Here is a 17,482-nt window from a genome sequence, read left to right on the forward strand (position 1 = left end):
TTAGCGCAGTCAAATTTTAGCGCAAACACTGAAAACTGTAATGTATAATCTATTAGCGTGGACATGATTTAGCGCAGGTCGACCTCAAATCCAGAAATCCCAATATCTATAATTAGACACAAGAGCTCAACATTGTCCCGCGTATAGAGGTAGACACATGTTCGTTTTATTTTCAAAATTCATAGTCAGTTTTGCTTCCAAAAGTCGGCGGTTAAAAGTGCCAGAAGAAAGATCTACAGCCAGGTTTTAACGTGGATTTTCCCGTGGTCCTTTTGTAAGTCTTCAATGGAGTGCTTTCTTAACGCATGTTTACTGCTGAACAAAGTCACGAGACGTAAATATTTGATTTTCAGTTATTACAATGTTGTTTTCTATACAATTAAATTAACTAAGAGCTAACGCCTGTCAACCGACGTATTGCAAATATCTGAAAAATAACATTGATTTTCGAAAATGTTCATTGGATCATTAATTTGATTACAAAAAATGAAATATATTTGGAACAGAAAGTAGCGATGAATGCACTTTATTCAGTAGCAACACTTATTTGATGTCTAATTTAATCGTCAATCGTTGTGCATAACGTCTTTTGCGGATGTGATTTAAGCTCATCTGGATAATTTGACTTCATGTGTTAACGAAGAGTGCGTGACGTCATTCTGTGGTTTGCAGCATTTCTAGAGGGTTGTTTAAAATACTACATGTCCTATCGTTTCCATTAAGACAGGATTCTGGTAAGGAAGAATGTCATTTCCATTGCAGCAAGGATGTGATTAAAGCCTGAAATGATTTTCAACAGTGCAGGCGATTACTGAAGTTCTCACTTGAGTGCCAGGCTTCTTCGCGCTCACACGTCGTAAAATATTTCAACTGTAGATGATAGGATTCAATGGAATGATAAACGTCCTGATTCTCCTACTTTCTAGTTAGGATTTCGAGCACACAGAGTCGTCTTGATTTCCAAATAAGAAACAATTCCAGACGCGGAAAATGTGCCATCAACCTTTTGCTAACGTGATTCCATTAACTAGGTGACTGGTTTCCAGTTTTAAGTCGTGAATGCTGTTAAATCCGCGACTGCCTTAGAAAGTAAATAAGTTGTATGATTTACTTACAAACAACGTATCGTTATTCGGCTTCCAAAACCAAATTTCTTTACATTTAAACTTCGAAAGAGCTTCATACCAGAGTCCATGGTTCCGTGATGATGTTCTTAAGTGGTTTTATACAATATATAAGTTACAGGTGGGTAACAAAATCTGTTCTCTCTACGATCCCATTTTTTGTTGAATTATGAGTATCATGTCCTACGTCAGCGCTTATCTGGTAGCCATTGTTTACTTCCGGTTTCATCTCCTTTTCTGAATCAAGTGTTTTACTTTTGTACATGATGCTGGCAAGGAAGAAAGTAACGGCACTGAACAACTTGACAGCAATCCACCACAGAAATAGACGCCAGCCCATCTCGTATCTATCATACACATAGCAGGAACCCTCAATACCACAGAGATCTTGCCAAAGTGCGCATGACGAGTCTATCACATATCCGGTTAATACGGGCCCTGGTATTGTACCTGAAAAAAAACCTATGGAAATTCATTTCAGTACTTTTCATGTTTATTACGTGCTGTTTCAACATTTAAACATCTAGAAGATTATCATAGTAAGTATATATGCTTTTTAGTGTTGGTCGTCGGTATGGTTCATGCTACTGTTCAATATGGTGTCAGTGCACACATTTTATGTATTTCTTAAATATGTAGTGATTTTGTGATTCCTTAGAATGTGTCACCAACTGAATTGTCATCGGTTTTCGAGAGGTATATCATTCACTTTATCAACACACTAACTTCGAACTTGAATATGGCGCTAATCGTTATAAAGCGAGTGAAAGTTTTGGAAGTTTAAAAACTTGTATTTGTGTATTTAGTCTTCACACACTGTTAACATGCTACTTAATATAAAGAAGATAATATTCCAAGTTTACTATTATAGTTATTTCACAATTTTAACTTGGAAAATGTATAGGCTCTGGCCGTCCTTACACAGGAACGACCAAATTCTATTAAAACTTGTAACAGTCCTACCCAACAAACGTAGAGCCACCCACTGTAGTCCTAAACCCAAGGCTCTGTGCTCATCGGGAACACATCTACAAAGTTATAAAACAGTAAATAAATTATTTAGCTGAAACACACAATGTTATTCACAGGTTTCAAGTTTGTTTTCGTTTGATGAAATTGCCTCGTTTGATTTTACGTAACTTTCTGTTGTCAAGGAGTATGATTACTAAATTTGTAAGTATGATAATTTAAATTACAATGTGTTTATGAGACAAGATATTCTTCTTCTACTGTAAAAGATGTATTTATACGTATAAGTGAAAACACCGTTAAATATGAACTTAACGAAATAATTTATCTTCAACATATTTATTTTTGGACTCATTGGTCGAACAAATGCATGATTCGCTGTAGGCGATGAAGTAAAGGCGTTAATAACTTACCTCAAGATTGCCATGGAGGCCGGTGTGACTGTGGTCAGTGTTAACAGCATACCGATAAGGAGGAGGACAATGAAGGCATACATCAGATCACATGTCTGACCACACTCGCCGGACTGGGCGGACGGGTCAATGGTCAAACCAGTGGAGTTAAGACGATCATGTATACACTCACAAAATGCAAATGTCTGTAAAATAAAACCATGGTGTCAAAAGTTGGAGGTTGATGAAAACTGTGGGTAAGTATTACAGGTCGTCATGTTTCTTTGTGCGATATGATGCTGAACCAGTTTGATATTCATTAAAACGTATGAAGCATTTATCAAACATTGTAATACAATGTTATATCAACTCATTTTCGATATAATTTGTGTAAAGTCGAAATTAAGCAAGATACTAAAAGATATTAAGAAAATTATCTATCCTCGAATCGTCCGGCGTCGTATATTTCTCTCTGAAAGCAATAGATTTACAATGAGAACATGACGTCTTGGTGACGTCATAACTTGCCTACCTTTACGACACCGTCAACAGTGAAGTTGTTGTTACACCCGGCGTGACAGGGGGAGAAATACGTCACACCGTCCGAACCACAGATAGGTTCATACGTGTACTCCTGACATCCACAGTTAACATTACAGGAGGACTCCAGGTTATCAGTCGGGTTTATTTCTCTGATGATGTGAAAAAAGCCATACTACAAAACCATAACGTCCAAATTTTGTCTTTTTTTAGAAGTTAATAATATACATAAACCCTACTGTTCATAAATGGAAGTTGTTTGGATACATCCACTTTTTAAAGAATTAGAAGAAAATACTTTTCAAAGTTGAAAATCTGGAGATGCACGTCAAAGAAGTTAGTGTTATACGTATAATGTTCTTCCGTTTGGTCTTTATCTATATAAGTGTTTGTGTCTTTCACACGTGCCACCATATGGCGCAGTCGAAGTCTCCTCTCAGTGGCAATGATACCGAGCATTTAAATATGTTGTCATTTGAATAATTCATAATTGTCAATATCAAAATTCATTATTTCCGGAAAATATATGCCAAACAAATCAAAAGAAACATGGTATTTACATTACTTAAATCGATATCTTCTACATATAAAGTTACATAGAGAAGATTTCAGTTGTACAAGTTTTCTTATGATCTGACTCAATTTTATTTGAATTCTTTTTAGAATTTTCAATGAAAGTCCATAATCAACACTTACTCTCCAGGATAATACGGATAATTCAGTCCTGCGAAATGGAATTCCGGACAGTTGATAAATAGGCCCCCTCCAACCGCTATAGCCATTATAGACAAAAGTACACACAGTCTTAACATTCCTTTTGCTTCAAGCTTAAAACATTTGATGAGAACACCTCCGAGGATCATACCACCAGCTCCTCCTCCGATCGTCACAGCCCCTGTGTAATGGATACGTGATATACTATGGAAATAGGAAGATTTCAGAAGAACATCAACGTGACAATACATCACCTTATAAAATCTTACGAATAACATAAATCCGTTATGTGGTATACAAACCCATAATAAGTCCTGCTTCAGCCGGACTTATGTCGAATTTCTCCTCGAGAATCTTCGGTGCAAAGGCTGACAATCCTCCAATAATTAGTGTTTCTGCACATGCACCCAAAATCATGCAGATGTAGCTCGGATTCTTCAGCTGTGAATTATCAAATATGTCAAAACTTCAATAAGCATACTTAAACAAAACTTGAAATAAAATTCATGGATTACTAGAGTAAGGAATAACCACCAGTAGCAATCAAATGAAAATAGGATTCATATAATAAAACCAGGAGAAGATTAAAGTGTTACATTTAGATGACCACACTGTCACCTCCACAAATGACCACAGTGAAACGTATTAGCACTGACGTATGGTATGGATTTTTTCGACCGTATTTTAATCTTATCTACACTAAGGTAGAAAATAATGTGACGAGATGGTAAAAAATGTAGGAAAACAATGCACAGCAATAGATTCGGATACACTTTACATTGTAGCATCGGATAAAAATACACTTTGCGACACTTTGCGAGTCCTGTAGAATCCTTGAAGCTTTCATACACTAGCAATCCATTCCCATTTTATCATTTAGATCATTTCTGTTTATTTAACAATTTAATCTCTAAAGAATTTAATACCAAAATGTGATTCTTGTATGAAAGAATATGAAATTCGGAGAGTCCTTGACCTTGTTCCACTTGACCGACAATTGAAAAGTTTGCTTTTTGTTACTAACAAGAATATGTTACTTACGAGGACAAATATAGCCTTCGGAAACTCCTTGACCTTATCCCACATTGACCGATGGTCATTCTTTGTAGCCTCTATCCGGGCTCGATCATTTTGTGTTAACCTTGCCGCTCGAATATGTTCGGTTCCTATAGAGAGAAAGTGCATATATTAAGACCTCTGACGCTTTATATTAGAAATTAGAAAATTTTATAGTTGACACGTGAAATAAAAGCATGGGGATGCAAAAACATCCATTTTTTTATACCTATATTGTTTGAGAATTTTGTTTATTTTTTTCGTAATATTTTAAAACCATTTTCATTGTATCAGAAAGTTATCCAGATAACCTAAACAAGGCGCTATAGAAAATTTAGTAAATGATATTTTTTCATCTTACGTGTGCCAGTAAATCTGACAACAAAAAACATAAACTAGAAATGCATCCTCAAAAACGGAAGTTTACAAGGTGAAGGTCAAACAGATTTACCTGGAAGATTGACCGGGTATCCCAATACCGGAAGTGCGAACAGGAAGAAAAGGACCGCAGTGACAACGAATCCTACCCACCATGCCCCTATCCAGACAGAGTCCATAGGAGTGAACCCCTCATACACACTATTAAAATGTGATTATATCAATTAGAATTAATTTATGCTTCTAAAATCACGATAAAACCCAATATGAATTGTTATCTTGCAGTTGAAAACTTCAATTCTATGTACTAGTAACTCAGGTAAGTAATTAAACAGTTATTTGGTAACTGTATTATCTATTTTTACAGAAATGCCTAACAAAAGTTCTTTTTCATTTTGAAAATGAAAATTATCATTAACTGCAGAACAAAAGCTAGAAATATCAAAGACTTGTAAAAGGCGTAACCATCTGTAAGACTTTATACTAACGTTTTCTCCACCCTGTTAAAATCTATCCATAAATTCAGGAACTGGCCTCCACCTATGAACCCTGCGGCCACACCAAGGGCAGTAATCGCGTATATCAAACCTGAAAGGGTAGAGTTGATGTTAAATCATTGGTATAACAGCACAAATATTAATGGAGGGACACTTCATCATTGTCATATTTACATTGATTTTTTTAAAAAATTATGTTTCTTCTCCTTTTGTGATGTAATTTAAAATGTTCCTATCTTTTCGAATTATGTTCATGTATACAAATTTGGAATTATTACATGATACATATATATCATTATATTATATACCAAAACATATTTTCTCCTGAAGACATGAATCTATTATTATCTCATTATTTCAAAATTCGCATTATTTAACGAATTTAGGCTAGGCAATTGTTCTTGTGATTTTCAGTTAACCTGTTGGCGTTTTTGTTGGATTAAGCATACCAAATAGACTTCCAACTCGTTAATCTTTGTATATTAATTCAATAAAGTCCAAACGATAATAAAACAAAAAGGCTTGTTGTATAAAAATAAGGCAATATTAATATTTCTAGACAGATCAATTATCACGAACTAAAAATGACCCTTACCAAGATATAAAGCAGTAGACTCAGTTTTTGCGTTGTCATCAACATAAGCTGTTCCAAGGGTGAAGAACGGCGTGAAACCAATACCGTGCACAAATTGAGCTAACATGAAGACGTATAGATACCCGGATGTATCACCGGAAGTCTGTTCTGCGCATGGGTCTGGGTTGTTCGGATCACAGATATTAGTAGCATTTCCACCTACGTCTGGTAAAGAAATACAGTATTTAAACGTGGATATTAAAAATTACAATCAATTAAAAAAAAAAAAGAGCCCGGAGAAAATAAATAAGATATTTAATGAACTGTCGATGATTACTATTTAGACGAAAAGTAAAATGTCTTCAGATTTAGTAATTCCTGGCAAAAATTTCTCTCTTGAAGGTGTTTATTTATGTCAGATTAAAAATCTACCGACATTTGACGCTTTATTATAATTTTTTATTCAGTTTTCTTATATTTATGTATTTCAACTCTTAATGGGGAAACTTGTGCTTCGTGATAGATAATAGACTAACTTTACTAAATTAAAGGATGTCGTCGTTAAGCAACTACGTTAGAACAGAAAATAAACATCCAATTGTCATGAATGTTTTAAAGACAGTACAGGTTGTATCCGCTGCCAGTACGATGTAAAAATATAAAGTTTGTACAAAAGACACATATTTAGAATAAGATACGATGCAGTCAAATAATGAAGCGAAATGCATCATAATTCTAATCTGTCTTCTAGGACTCGTCAGTGATGTTGAAGACCACGACAATTGAGCGCCACGAAAATGCGTGGTTTTACAGTAAAATCATGCAAGGAGTTAATCCATACAACACAAGTTGTTATGAAACCATCATTATTTCATTCCGTGGCACTAACAACGTGCTCGTCTCAAACGATCGGAGTAACGTTTATACTTAATTATATTGGAAACAAAACCGCCATCGTTATCAAGGGCGGAGAGACCTTTTCATATCTATGTGAACTGGAAGTGCGGCCTATACTATGCCATCCAACCGCCCAACACACCTTAACACTCCTTTTCTGACGTTATCAATTCCAAATAGACACTACCAGTATTTGGAAGTTTTCCATTTGAGAAAAATATGTATCACCGATGATGAAAAATATTTGTATATACTTCATGATATCAATAACGAATGATTCATAATCTTAACAGCTATTAACAATATAATTTGTATCAATCTATATTGATTCAATGATTATCTGTACCTATAGAAGAAATATCGTAAGTGTCCGAGAAGATGTGAGGGATCAGAAATATCAGTGATCCTAACATCATCACCAGTGTGCCTCCCCCTAACCATCGAGGACGGTGTCCTTTCGAGCCGAAGTAACTGACGAGGAGGACAAATAGGATAGCTCCGATATCTGTTGAGCTGACGATTAAGGCGGATTGTGAGCTTGAAAGGTTATAGCGTTTCTCCAAGGTTGTCAAGACAATGTTGACGACGCCATTGACGGCAGCGCCCTCTACGAACCCAATCAGGCACAACCAGAGTACATAAAACTGGATCTTGTTGAAACATTGGAAACATCTGAAGGAAAAGAAAGTAAACTTTTTAATATTATGATATTAGGAGTCACATCATTATCAAATGAATTTTCATATGCAAATATGAGAATTTACATTTTTTATTTATTCAGAATGTTATATTTGATTCACTTCTAAACAACGACGTTCTGCAAACTTCAACAAATACATGTTTAATCAGCATAGCAAAACATGTCGTACTCATATCTGTTGAAGTACCTTCTGGGGGGAAAGATACACTTTCACCAAAGTAAGTTATACTCACCTCAGTGGTCCGTATCGACATTCTAAGTCGTTGTCGTCGGTTCCATTTTTAGTTACGGATCTCTGAAGAAAAGGAAAACGCTTTACGAAAAGGCAACGTCATGTTGATGAAATGTTTAGAATTATCATTTATAGATACAAAGGTATGTATATCAAATCCGAAACTATTGAGTCTTACATTTAACAAGTAATTTCATGTATTATTTTGTACATACTACACTCAATAGTTCCTTACATCACACATCACGATATTTACCATGCTTAATCACATGGTACTGTTGTAAATGATATAAGAATTTTCAGTTATGCCAACCTCATTGAAATAATTACCATTTTTCATAGCAAAATGAATTCAGATTTCCTGTCGTGTTTTGCGCTGGTGATATAACATTTTTCTTATTTCGCTGTTAATTAAATGAAATGAAATAATTAGAATGTACCAAACGTGTTGTTGTTAGATTAAATTAGATGCAAATCCCTTACCTTGCTTAAGTCGTTTCTGTCCAAGTCTGAGAAAGCCTTGTTGTCGAAGCCTTTAGTCTCCTACATCAAAAATAAAAACAAAGTGTTATTATTTTGTTATTGAATACAAAACATTTAAAGCTTCAATCGCTCTTTCTATTGTACTTTTGATCTGGTATGTTCAACCATTGAAGGATTTTCTTATCTCTTTCTTCAAAGATTAAAAAAGATATTCTGACATCATTTATTGAGAACATGTTGGTAACGTTGATTTTGACTTTGTATGGCTGATGTCACCAATGATTCTAGAATGAATATTCAAAGAAAAAGAATATTTTTGTACAGTTCAGATGCAGGTTGATAAAAATTATGGACAAGTTTTATGGTCGCCATAGTGATCTTATTTAGAAATATTCTATTTCTTTGTGCGACATGAAGCTGGACGTTTTTGATGCTCGTTTGCCTCTTGGCTCGGTTGTTGTATACCTTGTTCTCATTTGAAAACGTGACAATAATTACACGGATAGACCAAAGTTTACATGGCGGGTGTCGCCGATGGAGCAGAAGACGCTTACTCTTTTGGAACACGTGGTCTTATTATTCTTATAGTTTTTCAGAAGTGTACATCCTTCTTCTGTTCATATTTTGCCCCAGTTTTATGGAATTATGATTTTGTTGCCATGTTGGTATTTTCTTGATAATTTTTTTATATTTAAACATTGGATTGCCCTGTTATGGCATTTATGGTCGTTATTAATGAAAGAAAGTCAAGCTGCATATCGCGCGCTAGCTTGTACGTGTGCCTGAAAATCGCCGCCATTCATAACGGACATAAATGCCAACGTTCAGTGCTTATATTAGCATTCGTAACACAAGTTGCTGCCTTTCGATGTTTTTTATTTACTTAAATTATTATTATAAAAAAATTATTATTCGTTAACAATAGCGTAATCCGTCAAGTGGACCAGCAATTTCATGATGAACGATTGCCGTTTCTATGCCAACAAAAGTGTCGTCATAATGTACATTAAATCATACTTCTTTCGAATTAGTCTTTACAGTGACATTTCTATGCCATTGTAAACTAAAGCTCGTTACATCTAGGAATGAAATATTATGATATCAAATCTTACATCTGGGTACACTATTGGTTACGTACAGATGTAATACTTACCTTTTTCATAATTAATGTATTGTATTATAGGTTTGTCGGATGTAATTATACGGGGTTAGAATTTCCCTCACTATCTATATTATGATTTACCTGTTTTCTTCGAAAAATTGTGTAAAAAATGATAAAAAATGTCAATGAATCGACAATAAAACAATATAAAAAGTACAACCATGCTGAATAATAGTAAGTATTTGGTCAGGTTTATTATAGGTTATTTAATTATTGTTAACGTAACGTTTGAAGAATCATTTAAACATACAAATGCAGAGATAGATAATACACTTCATGTATATTCATTTTATCAATAAAGTCTCACTTCGAAACGAAGTAGCTTGTTTCTATTTTCCTTTTCAACAACATCAAAAAAAGTGAATTGTGAATATTTAAAAAAAATAACTACAAAGTGTGGATATATATTATATAAAAAAGGCAGTTCTAACTTAGGTCGCCAGGAACGTTTCATTTGATATACTGTTATGTCTTTGTATCTATTCCTGTAATATATCCCATTTGTACATGGTAACAGGACACTACCTTAAACGATAGCGAAGGACGCTAACAATCAGTTATATTAGTGATGTGAGTGTATTGGAAATAAGAAATAATTACCAAACAAGTGCTTCGGGCTAAGCAATGAAACACTTTCTTATGATGAAATATAATCACTAAGAAATGTATGATATTCAACGTCATATAGTTGTATACAACAACGGCATCATTCCAGAAAGATTCTGACCGATTTACTGTATATTTCATAAAATGCAAACTTACCTTCATTTCTTAAAATCCGATTGAAAGTCGCAGTTTTTATAAGCCCAATTGAAAGCCACAACGATATGTACTACTGCGTTTTTCACACTCCAATGAATTTGAATGTCTCAAAGGTATGTATAGTTAGCCTATTGATTTTCTGATAGTTTGTGTAAATAGTTTTGCTTTCTTTGCTTGCCTTATAAGACAAATATGCTTTGAATATTAACCATTAAATCCATGGTAGGTCAGTCAACAAAGGGAAGAGAAGATTCAACCAAGTACTTTTGTACGTAGTATAATTAAACGTGTTTAAGAGAGAAGACACAATTGACATAGACCCAATGTTTACGGGTAGTCTTTATAAAACTGGATAGCGGTCAGCGCGCTTCACCATCACAGGTGACAATGGCTAAACTGTTTGTATAAACGACACCTAGCTGGTCAGGTGGTTACTGCAAGCTCGGTATAGGGCGGTTATATTCACAACAATAGAAAATTATGAGTGTCGCATCATAGGGGAAGATATGCCACGTTGGTTTTGTTGATTAAGAATTGAATGTGCAGGTACTCTTGGATATTATAATGCTAGATTCATAGCATTTATTGATTTATTATCTATGTTTTTTATATTGCATTATGAGTAGATACATCTCTGTTTAGCATTGTCTAAATAAAATAGATTTCCGCTTAAAGAGGTATTATGCTTCTGACATGCAATAAACTGACACTGCTAAAACAATACCAGTTATTGTGAACTACAAAGTATCGGAAAAGTTGAAAATGTTCTTGTTATCCGACGTATTTTATATCGATAACGTACATATGATACTTATCATTATCTTATATTATATAAGAAATTAACACATTGATGTATACTAAAATAAACAGAAACGCAAAATTTAATTATGCAATCAATAGCTTATGATATTTTGAGAATCTGTACAAAATTTTTATCAATGTGAAGGGACAAGTCTACTCTTCACAATAGTGCAGAAGAAAAATATGTGTGACGTCACCCTTGACGTCAGAAGTTACTGTGTTACACACGAAAAACAGAATGGCACTTCAGTAACTGATGTGTGCGAGCGAATTCCTGCACGGATTCTCAAATGCATTGAATTTACGAGAACATGGAATCGCCTTAAGTAAATGTTGATTCATTCTTGTGCTAATGCTGCGATCAACTAGTTAGGGAGTTTTGACGTATCCTAATACGTCTGTCCAGTTCGTCCCACAGATACTCAATAAGAGACATATCAGGACTATATGGTTCGCCATTCCAGAGGATGAACGTTGTTTACCGTGATAAAATCACGTCAGATTCTAACAACATGCGGTCGAGCATTGTCTTGCTGGAAATATGGGTTATGACGTCTGAGAAGTGGAAGGGCATTTGGATGGGGGATCGGCATTGAGGTTTGGATACTGGACCACCAAAGGGGATTTCACTCCATGGTAGATGTCTCCCCAAACCATTACAGAAGCCCCACTAACCGCGTCTGCAATATACCCTTTTTCTTCCGTTGGAGCGATACAGACATAATCTAGACTCATCGGTGAACATCACTCCATCGACGCATCCCAAACCTATTCGGGACATGTCTGCGCATCCAGGTGGCCTGACATAAGATCGGTGCGCAACAATTCTGTCGACATGCAAGCGGTTCCTGGCAGTTTGAGCACTATTGGGTTAGTCATTAGTACCTAACGTATGCGAAGCAATCTCTGCAGCAGTCTTGAATCTGTTGCGCAAGTGCGACAATCGAATCTCCTTGTCTTGTCGTGCGGCCGTTACCCGACAGTTCCTAGGCCGATCGAACAATAACCCAGTAGCATTGAAACGTGTATAGAGACGGTTGATTGTACACGGGGCAACGACAAACTGTCGTGCGACAGCAGTTTGGCTATGATCATCCATCAACATCGCAATTACTCTAAATTTGCGTTAAGCGTGGCATCTCGGTCAATGGCGAAAAAAAAATGCAACGTGGAAAACTGAACTTAGTGTATTCGTTGAAATTATTCATTTGAAAAAATCGGCTTGGCGTGATCATGCCGCATAATTTGGATAATGTCAGATAAATAATAATTAACAATTAAATAATTATTTATTTAAAAAAAATCAAACTTTCCGTATATAAAGTTGAAACTTAAATGACGCTGTAAAATATCGGTCGTTCCTATGAAGATCACCCTACCAATTGATAGAAGATATAGAAGCATCGTGATACATTTCATTATCACATACGGTGGGACTAAACATTCACACGTACTATGATGACGCACACATGACATTAACCTGAAAACTAATCATTTGCATCAAAAGGAAACCCCAGAAGGATTATTAGAGGTTAATCACAATACTGATATGTGATAACGTACAATGTATTCTTCAATGGCGCTGATTAAATTTTTGTGTTTCGTAATATAAATATTGGCTTTACAAACATATTTAGAGAATACATGGCCAGTGTCTTAAAATATAAGCTGTATTTTGGCGAGGGTGAAGAAAGACTGATCAGGTGTTCTTACTATCTTGCAAAATTGATTGAAAATCTTATTTTTGAAAATGTTTTGTTGTCCAATCTGTGTTTACCTGACGTTGACGTTACTCCGAATTTTGTTGGTGACGGACGCCAAAATAATTGCTCCGCGCGGAAAGATAGTTCGGATATAACTGCGATTTTTATTAATTTTCATCAACTTGTTTTTTACAACATGTAAAAATCATTTGTTTCATGACGAATTTGTCCGGTTTATATTCATAAAACCATGAATGACAACTGAAAGCCGTTCAATGGTTGTATATACTGATTTCTAATATCATCCTCCTCTTGATTTTTTTTATTGAAATTTAAAGTTATGAGATAAAAACCAACAACTGATATACAGTGTCACAGGATTTCGTTCCTAAACATACGTACTGGTTCAGCCTTGGTTTTTAAAGGCGGACAAAATGTTTGAACACTAAATTATATATTATGTTGTTAATATAATGTTCTGTCAAAACCCTTACATTTTACGACTGAAAAAACACTGCCAATATTTGAGAAATACATTGAAACGTCGTAAACAAACAAAACAAATAGATAAATGAAAAATCATGAGTACAGGTCAGTGTCAACTACAATCGTAACCAATCACTATATGTAAGATAACCCAAGGTTGCCACACTTTATCATTCAGAGTATTAATGTGACGTAATGGTGGAATTAACACCAGAGACGCCTGTTGTAATGTCGAGTATCGACTATTAGCGGTATCGCAAGTTATAATGTTACTGAACAATACGTCTGTAATACTGTTGTACAACAGTACAACTGTACCTGATTTCCCCCATCGAAGGCAATTTTTAATACGTAAACATATTTGTTTGGGATTGTTTTAGGTTTTTAAACAAGCAAACCATTTATTTATGTGCGCAACGTTTTGCTTTAATATTTCAAAATAAGATATTTGAAGTTGTGTCATTTAATATTTATATTTTTAAAATGACATGCAGATTTACATTAGCTCCGTGTATTGGATGGCATAGTTAATTAAAATGGTATTCTTCTTGATATTGAGCCTCTTGCAAATAAACTATCAGCTGGCTTTCTCAATTATGTATTTCAGACATTAAAGCATTGGTTTGTCAATTAAACAAGTGTGTTAATATTCAACTGTAAAAATATTAAATTCAGTTGATGACTAATTGGTTAATTAAATCGGTTTGTGTTAAATTGTATAAGCTCAATAAAATGGACAATTAAATCAATCTTCATAAAATCCTCATGGTTTATACCATTTCATTTATAATGGTCTAAGTTGCAACTTCATAAAATCCTCATGGTTTATACCATTTCATTTATAATGGTCTAAGTTGCAACTTGATGAAAATTATGGGGAAAATTTACTGTCGTCATAGAAATCTCACTGAGAAATATTCTATTTCTTTGTGTATTGTGAAGTTGGACGTGTTTGATGCTCGTTAATTTGCTCGTTGGTTCCGTTGTTGTATATTTTGACATTAGTTACTTGGATTGACCAAGAAATACATGCGGGTATCGTTAATGAAGCAGAAGACACTTATTCTTCAAGAACACCTGATCTTATTCTCCTTGTACATTTTCAGAATTCTCCGTGTAAATCTTTCTTTTGTTCACATTTGCCCTATTTTTATTGAATTTGTGTTTGGATTATGATTATGTTAACATGTTCCTACTTTCATTTTTGGTACACTTCTCCGTAACATTCCCCTGAAATTATCATACAATACTGTATTTATAAAATAAAAACCCACCTAGATTTTAAAATTTCATACGATCACTTTGCATTTTTCTCAGTAGCCTCCTAGCTTTCAAAATTTAGGCCTTTAGCATCACTGACGAATCCTTGAAGGACGAAGCTGCTTATTTGGCACTACTTCATCTAATTTTGTGCGTCTTTGTTCGATCTTATGAATGTAAAACTCGTTTTGAAGACATCAAGAATCTTAGACATATGATATATGGTTTACATTGGGATAAATAGAATGTGTTTTATACGTGGCTGTTAAGCATATATAATGAATCCTGAGTATGGATATTATTATCACACACAATATATTGACAATTTTTTTTATTAAATACTTAAAATTCAACACTTAAAGACATGACATGATACCTTGGAGTTTAACGGAACCGTAATGTAAAAATTCATAACGGCTATTTTTTAGCTTTAAAAAAAAGTTTATAAAATTCTATTTTCGATCAGTCATCTGACTAGTGAACCGTGGCCTTATTGGTCAAAATTTGACCAAAATTTAGATATCGTGCGATTATACGAAAACTGGTATGTAGATGAAGCTTTGCACTAGAATCACAATGGTGACATTCCGATTGGGTAAGACTTCCACCACGAAACGACCTTGAGGGGTATATAGGTATTCTTTGACACCAGTAACACCTTGATGGAGTCCTTTTCCTCATTTAACATAATAGCTCCCAAGGAGCCTGTTGATTGGTTGAAATTTACTTATTGTCTGATTTTTATGAAAATCTGTACATAATCTTTGTCTGACATGACAACAAAACGCTGATATTATTTTTCTTATTGGACAAAATTGCTGCCCTACACAGACGTCTAAAATATGAAATTCAAATATTGTTCAATTTTATCTCACATTTCTTACCAATCTTAATGTAACACTATATATACATCCATAAGGACTGTGTGGATGTTTGGGGGACATATGTAACGGCGCCCATTACTAATACAACCTGCTGTTAATACATTTATTATCACGTACCGAGAGCTTTAGCAGTCTCACACACTTTATTGACACAGGCTTAGAATTCACAGAAACAATGATAAATCGAAATTAATCTAGTTGCTGACACATGATGACATTTCTCTCCTCTTAATGATGTTCCAACTGCTAATTTTTTTTATAGTTGATAACACATTTATTAATTTTAATGACGTTTGTTTAAGCATTAAAAGATCTTAATGGTGTATCATTTGCAAGTATAAATACAATATGGGCATCAGACAAAAATAAATGACATACGTGCATTATTGTTGTAACATTGAATACAGGATATCCAAACCTGGTATTAACAGGATTTTTTCAATACGACACGTTGGTTCCTGATTAGAATATTGACATGGTTGTGATATTCAGATTTTGAACAATGTATGTAAATCACTCACGATTTGTTATATTTAGAACACAAACCTGTTTCTCCTGCCTTCCGCTTTCCTCGGGGCGGTGCACCTCCGTCACGCCTGGATGCACTCGGGTCGACATTTCGATTAACCAGGTATAGAGCCTATCCGTTTATTTCTCACGCTTTGGTTTGACTAGATCTGAGGACAATTATTTTATTACTTGATTAAAATTAATGGTTTTACAATAGGCAGTGTATTGGGTATAAGATATCCCTGTTTATAAATGGTGACCCTCATTTACAAACTGGCATATATACAATATACCGGGGCAGCGTATTCTCAATTACTGTGTCGCTATAAAATTTTATCTTTCTCGGTTACTCTAACAATACACGACATCCACATCAGTGGTCAGTCAAGTGTCCATGCTGACGTAATGGTGTATCCCTTAGTGGCGATATGTCGCCACGTTGGCATGTATCATACATAAAAGATAGAAATTTACTGTCTGGCAAATACTAATATAACACATATTTGATATAAAATATTACGATTTTCGGTTAAGTCTTAAACATACAGGATATTCAGGGTATACTTACCGCTTTCGATGAAGACAAAAGAAAACAGTTCCATTTTATTTCATGGGACCAAATATAATGATTTTTAGAGACAGTACTTGAATTGATCAAAGTTTACACGGCATATGAAGTCGATGAATTAGAAGACGCTTACTCTCCTTGAACACTTGGTTTTATTCTCCTTGTACTTTTTAGATGTCTTCCGTGTAAATATTTCTTTTGTTCATACTTTGCTCAAGTTTGATTAGATTTGAGTTTGGTTTATGATTATGTTGACATAGTGGTATTTTCTTGTCGTATTTTGTAGTCTGGATATGTTAATCAACACATTTTTGTTAGCCAAATTATAATGCTAAGATAATAAGCAAATAGTGAAATGATGATAAAATGTTCCAGTTTTGATAACGGAACTGGCGAAATATAGAAAAGCAATTTATGCACGTGCATATACATGAAGGATTTTCTTCAAAATATCTTTCGTTTGAAAACAATCACACGTATCCACTATATTTCTTGTCATCCCTAAAACATTTTTTGATTGGATCTGATTTGATGTCATTATTCAATTAGAAATAAAGCAAAAACATATATATATGAACTTTAAGTGGAGCCGCAAGTAAAAAGAACCACCCACTTCACATTACAAAAATAAAACACCACATTTTACAAAAAAAATAGTTGTTGAATAAAATCACTTCAAACCCATTAATTAATTATAAATCTCGTATGCACATCTGCTTGAATTGACCATATGTAAACTAAGGAAAATCGGTTTGCTGTGATTGGTTATTCAGTAAGCTTTTATATATCA

General features: G+C 34.4%; 1 protein-coding gene across 1 annotated transcript; it reads right to left on the reverse strand.

Moving 5' to 3' along the window:
- Window positions 1–1,239: 1,239 nt before the first annotated feature.
- On the reverse strand, window positions 1,240–16,232 carry LOC132543575 (solute carrier organic anion transporter family member 4A1-like). Its single transcript, XM_060207090.1, has 14 exons — window positions 16,161–16,232; window positions 8,557–8,616; window positions 8,075–8,136; window positions 7,488–7,813; window positions 6,266–6,469; window positions 5,662–5,761; window positions 5,247–5,374; window positions 4,781–4,905; window positions 4,042–4,180; window positions 3,722–3,920; window positions 3,018–3,177; window positions 2,507–2,691; window positions 2,088–2,152; window positions 1,240–1,574 (listed from the first exon to the last, which is right to left on the reverse strand). The coding sequence occupies exons 1-14, from the start codon at window positions 16,230–16,232 to the stop codon at window positions 1,240–1,242; spliced, it is 2,160 nt and encodes a 719-aa protein (XP_060063073.1).
- Window positions 16,233–17,482: the final 1,250 nt, after the last annotated feature.

Source organism: Ylistrum balloti, unplaced genomic scaffold (assembly GCF_031769215.1).
Source record: "Ylistrum balloti isolate Yb309-2 unplaced genomic scaffold, AGI_CSIRO_Ybal_v1 Utg369758, whole genome shotgun sequence".
NCBI lineage: Eukaryota > Metazoa > Mollusca > Bivalvia > Pectinida > Pectinidae > Ylistrum > Ylistrum balloti.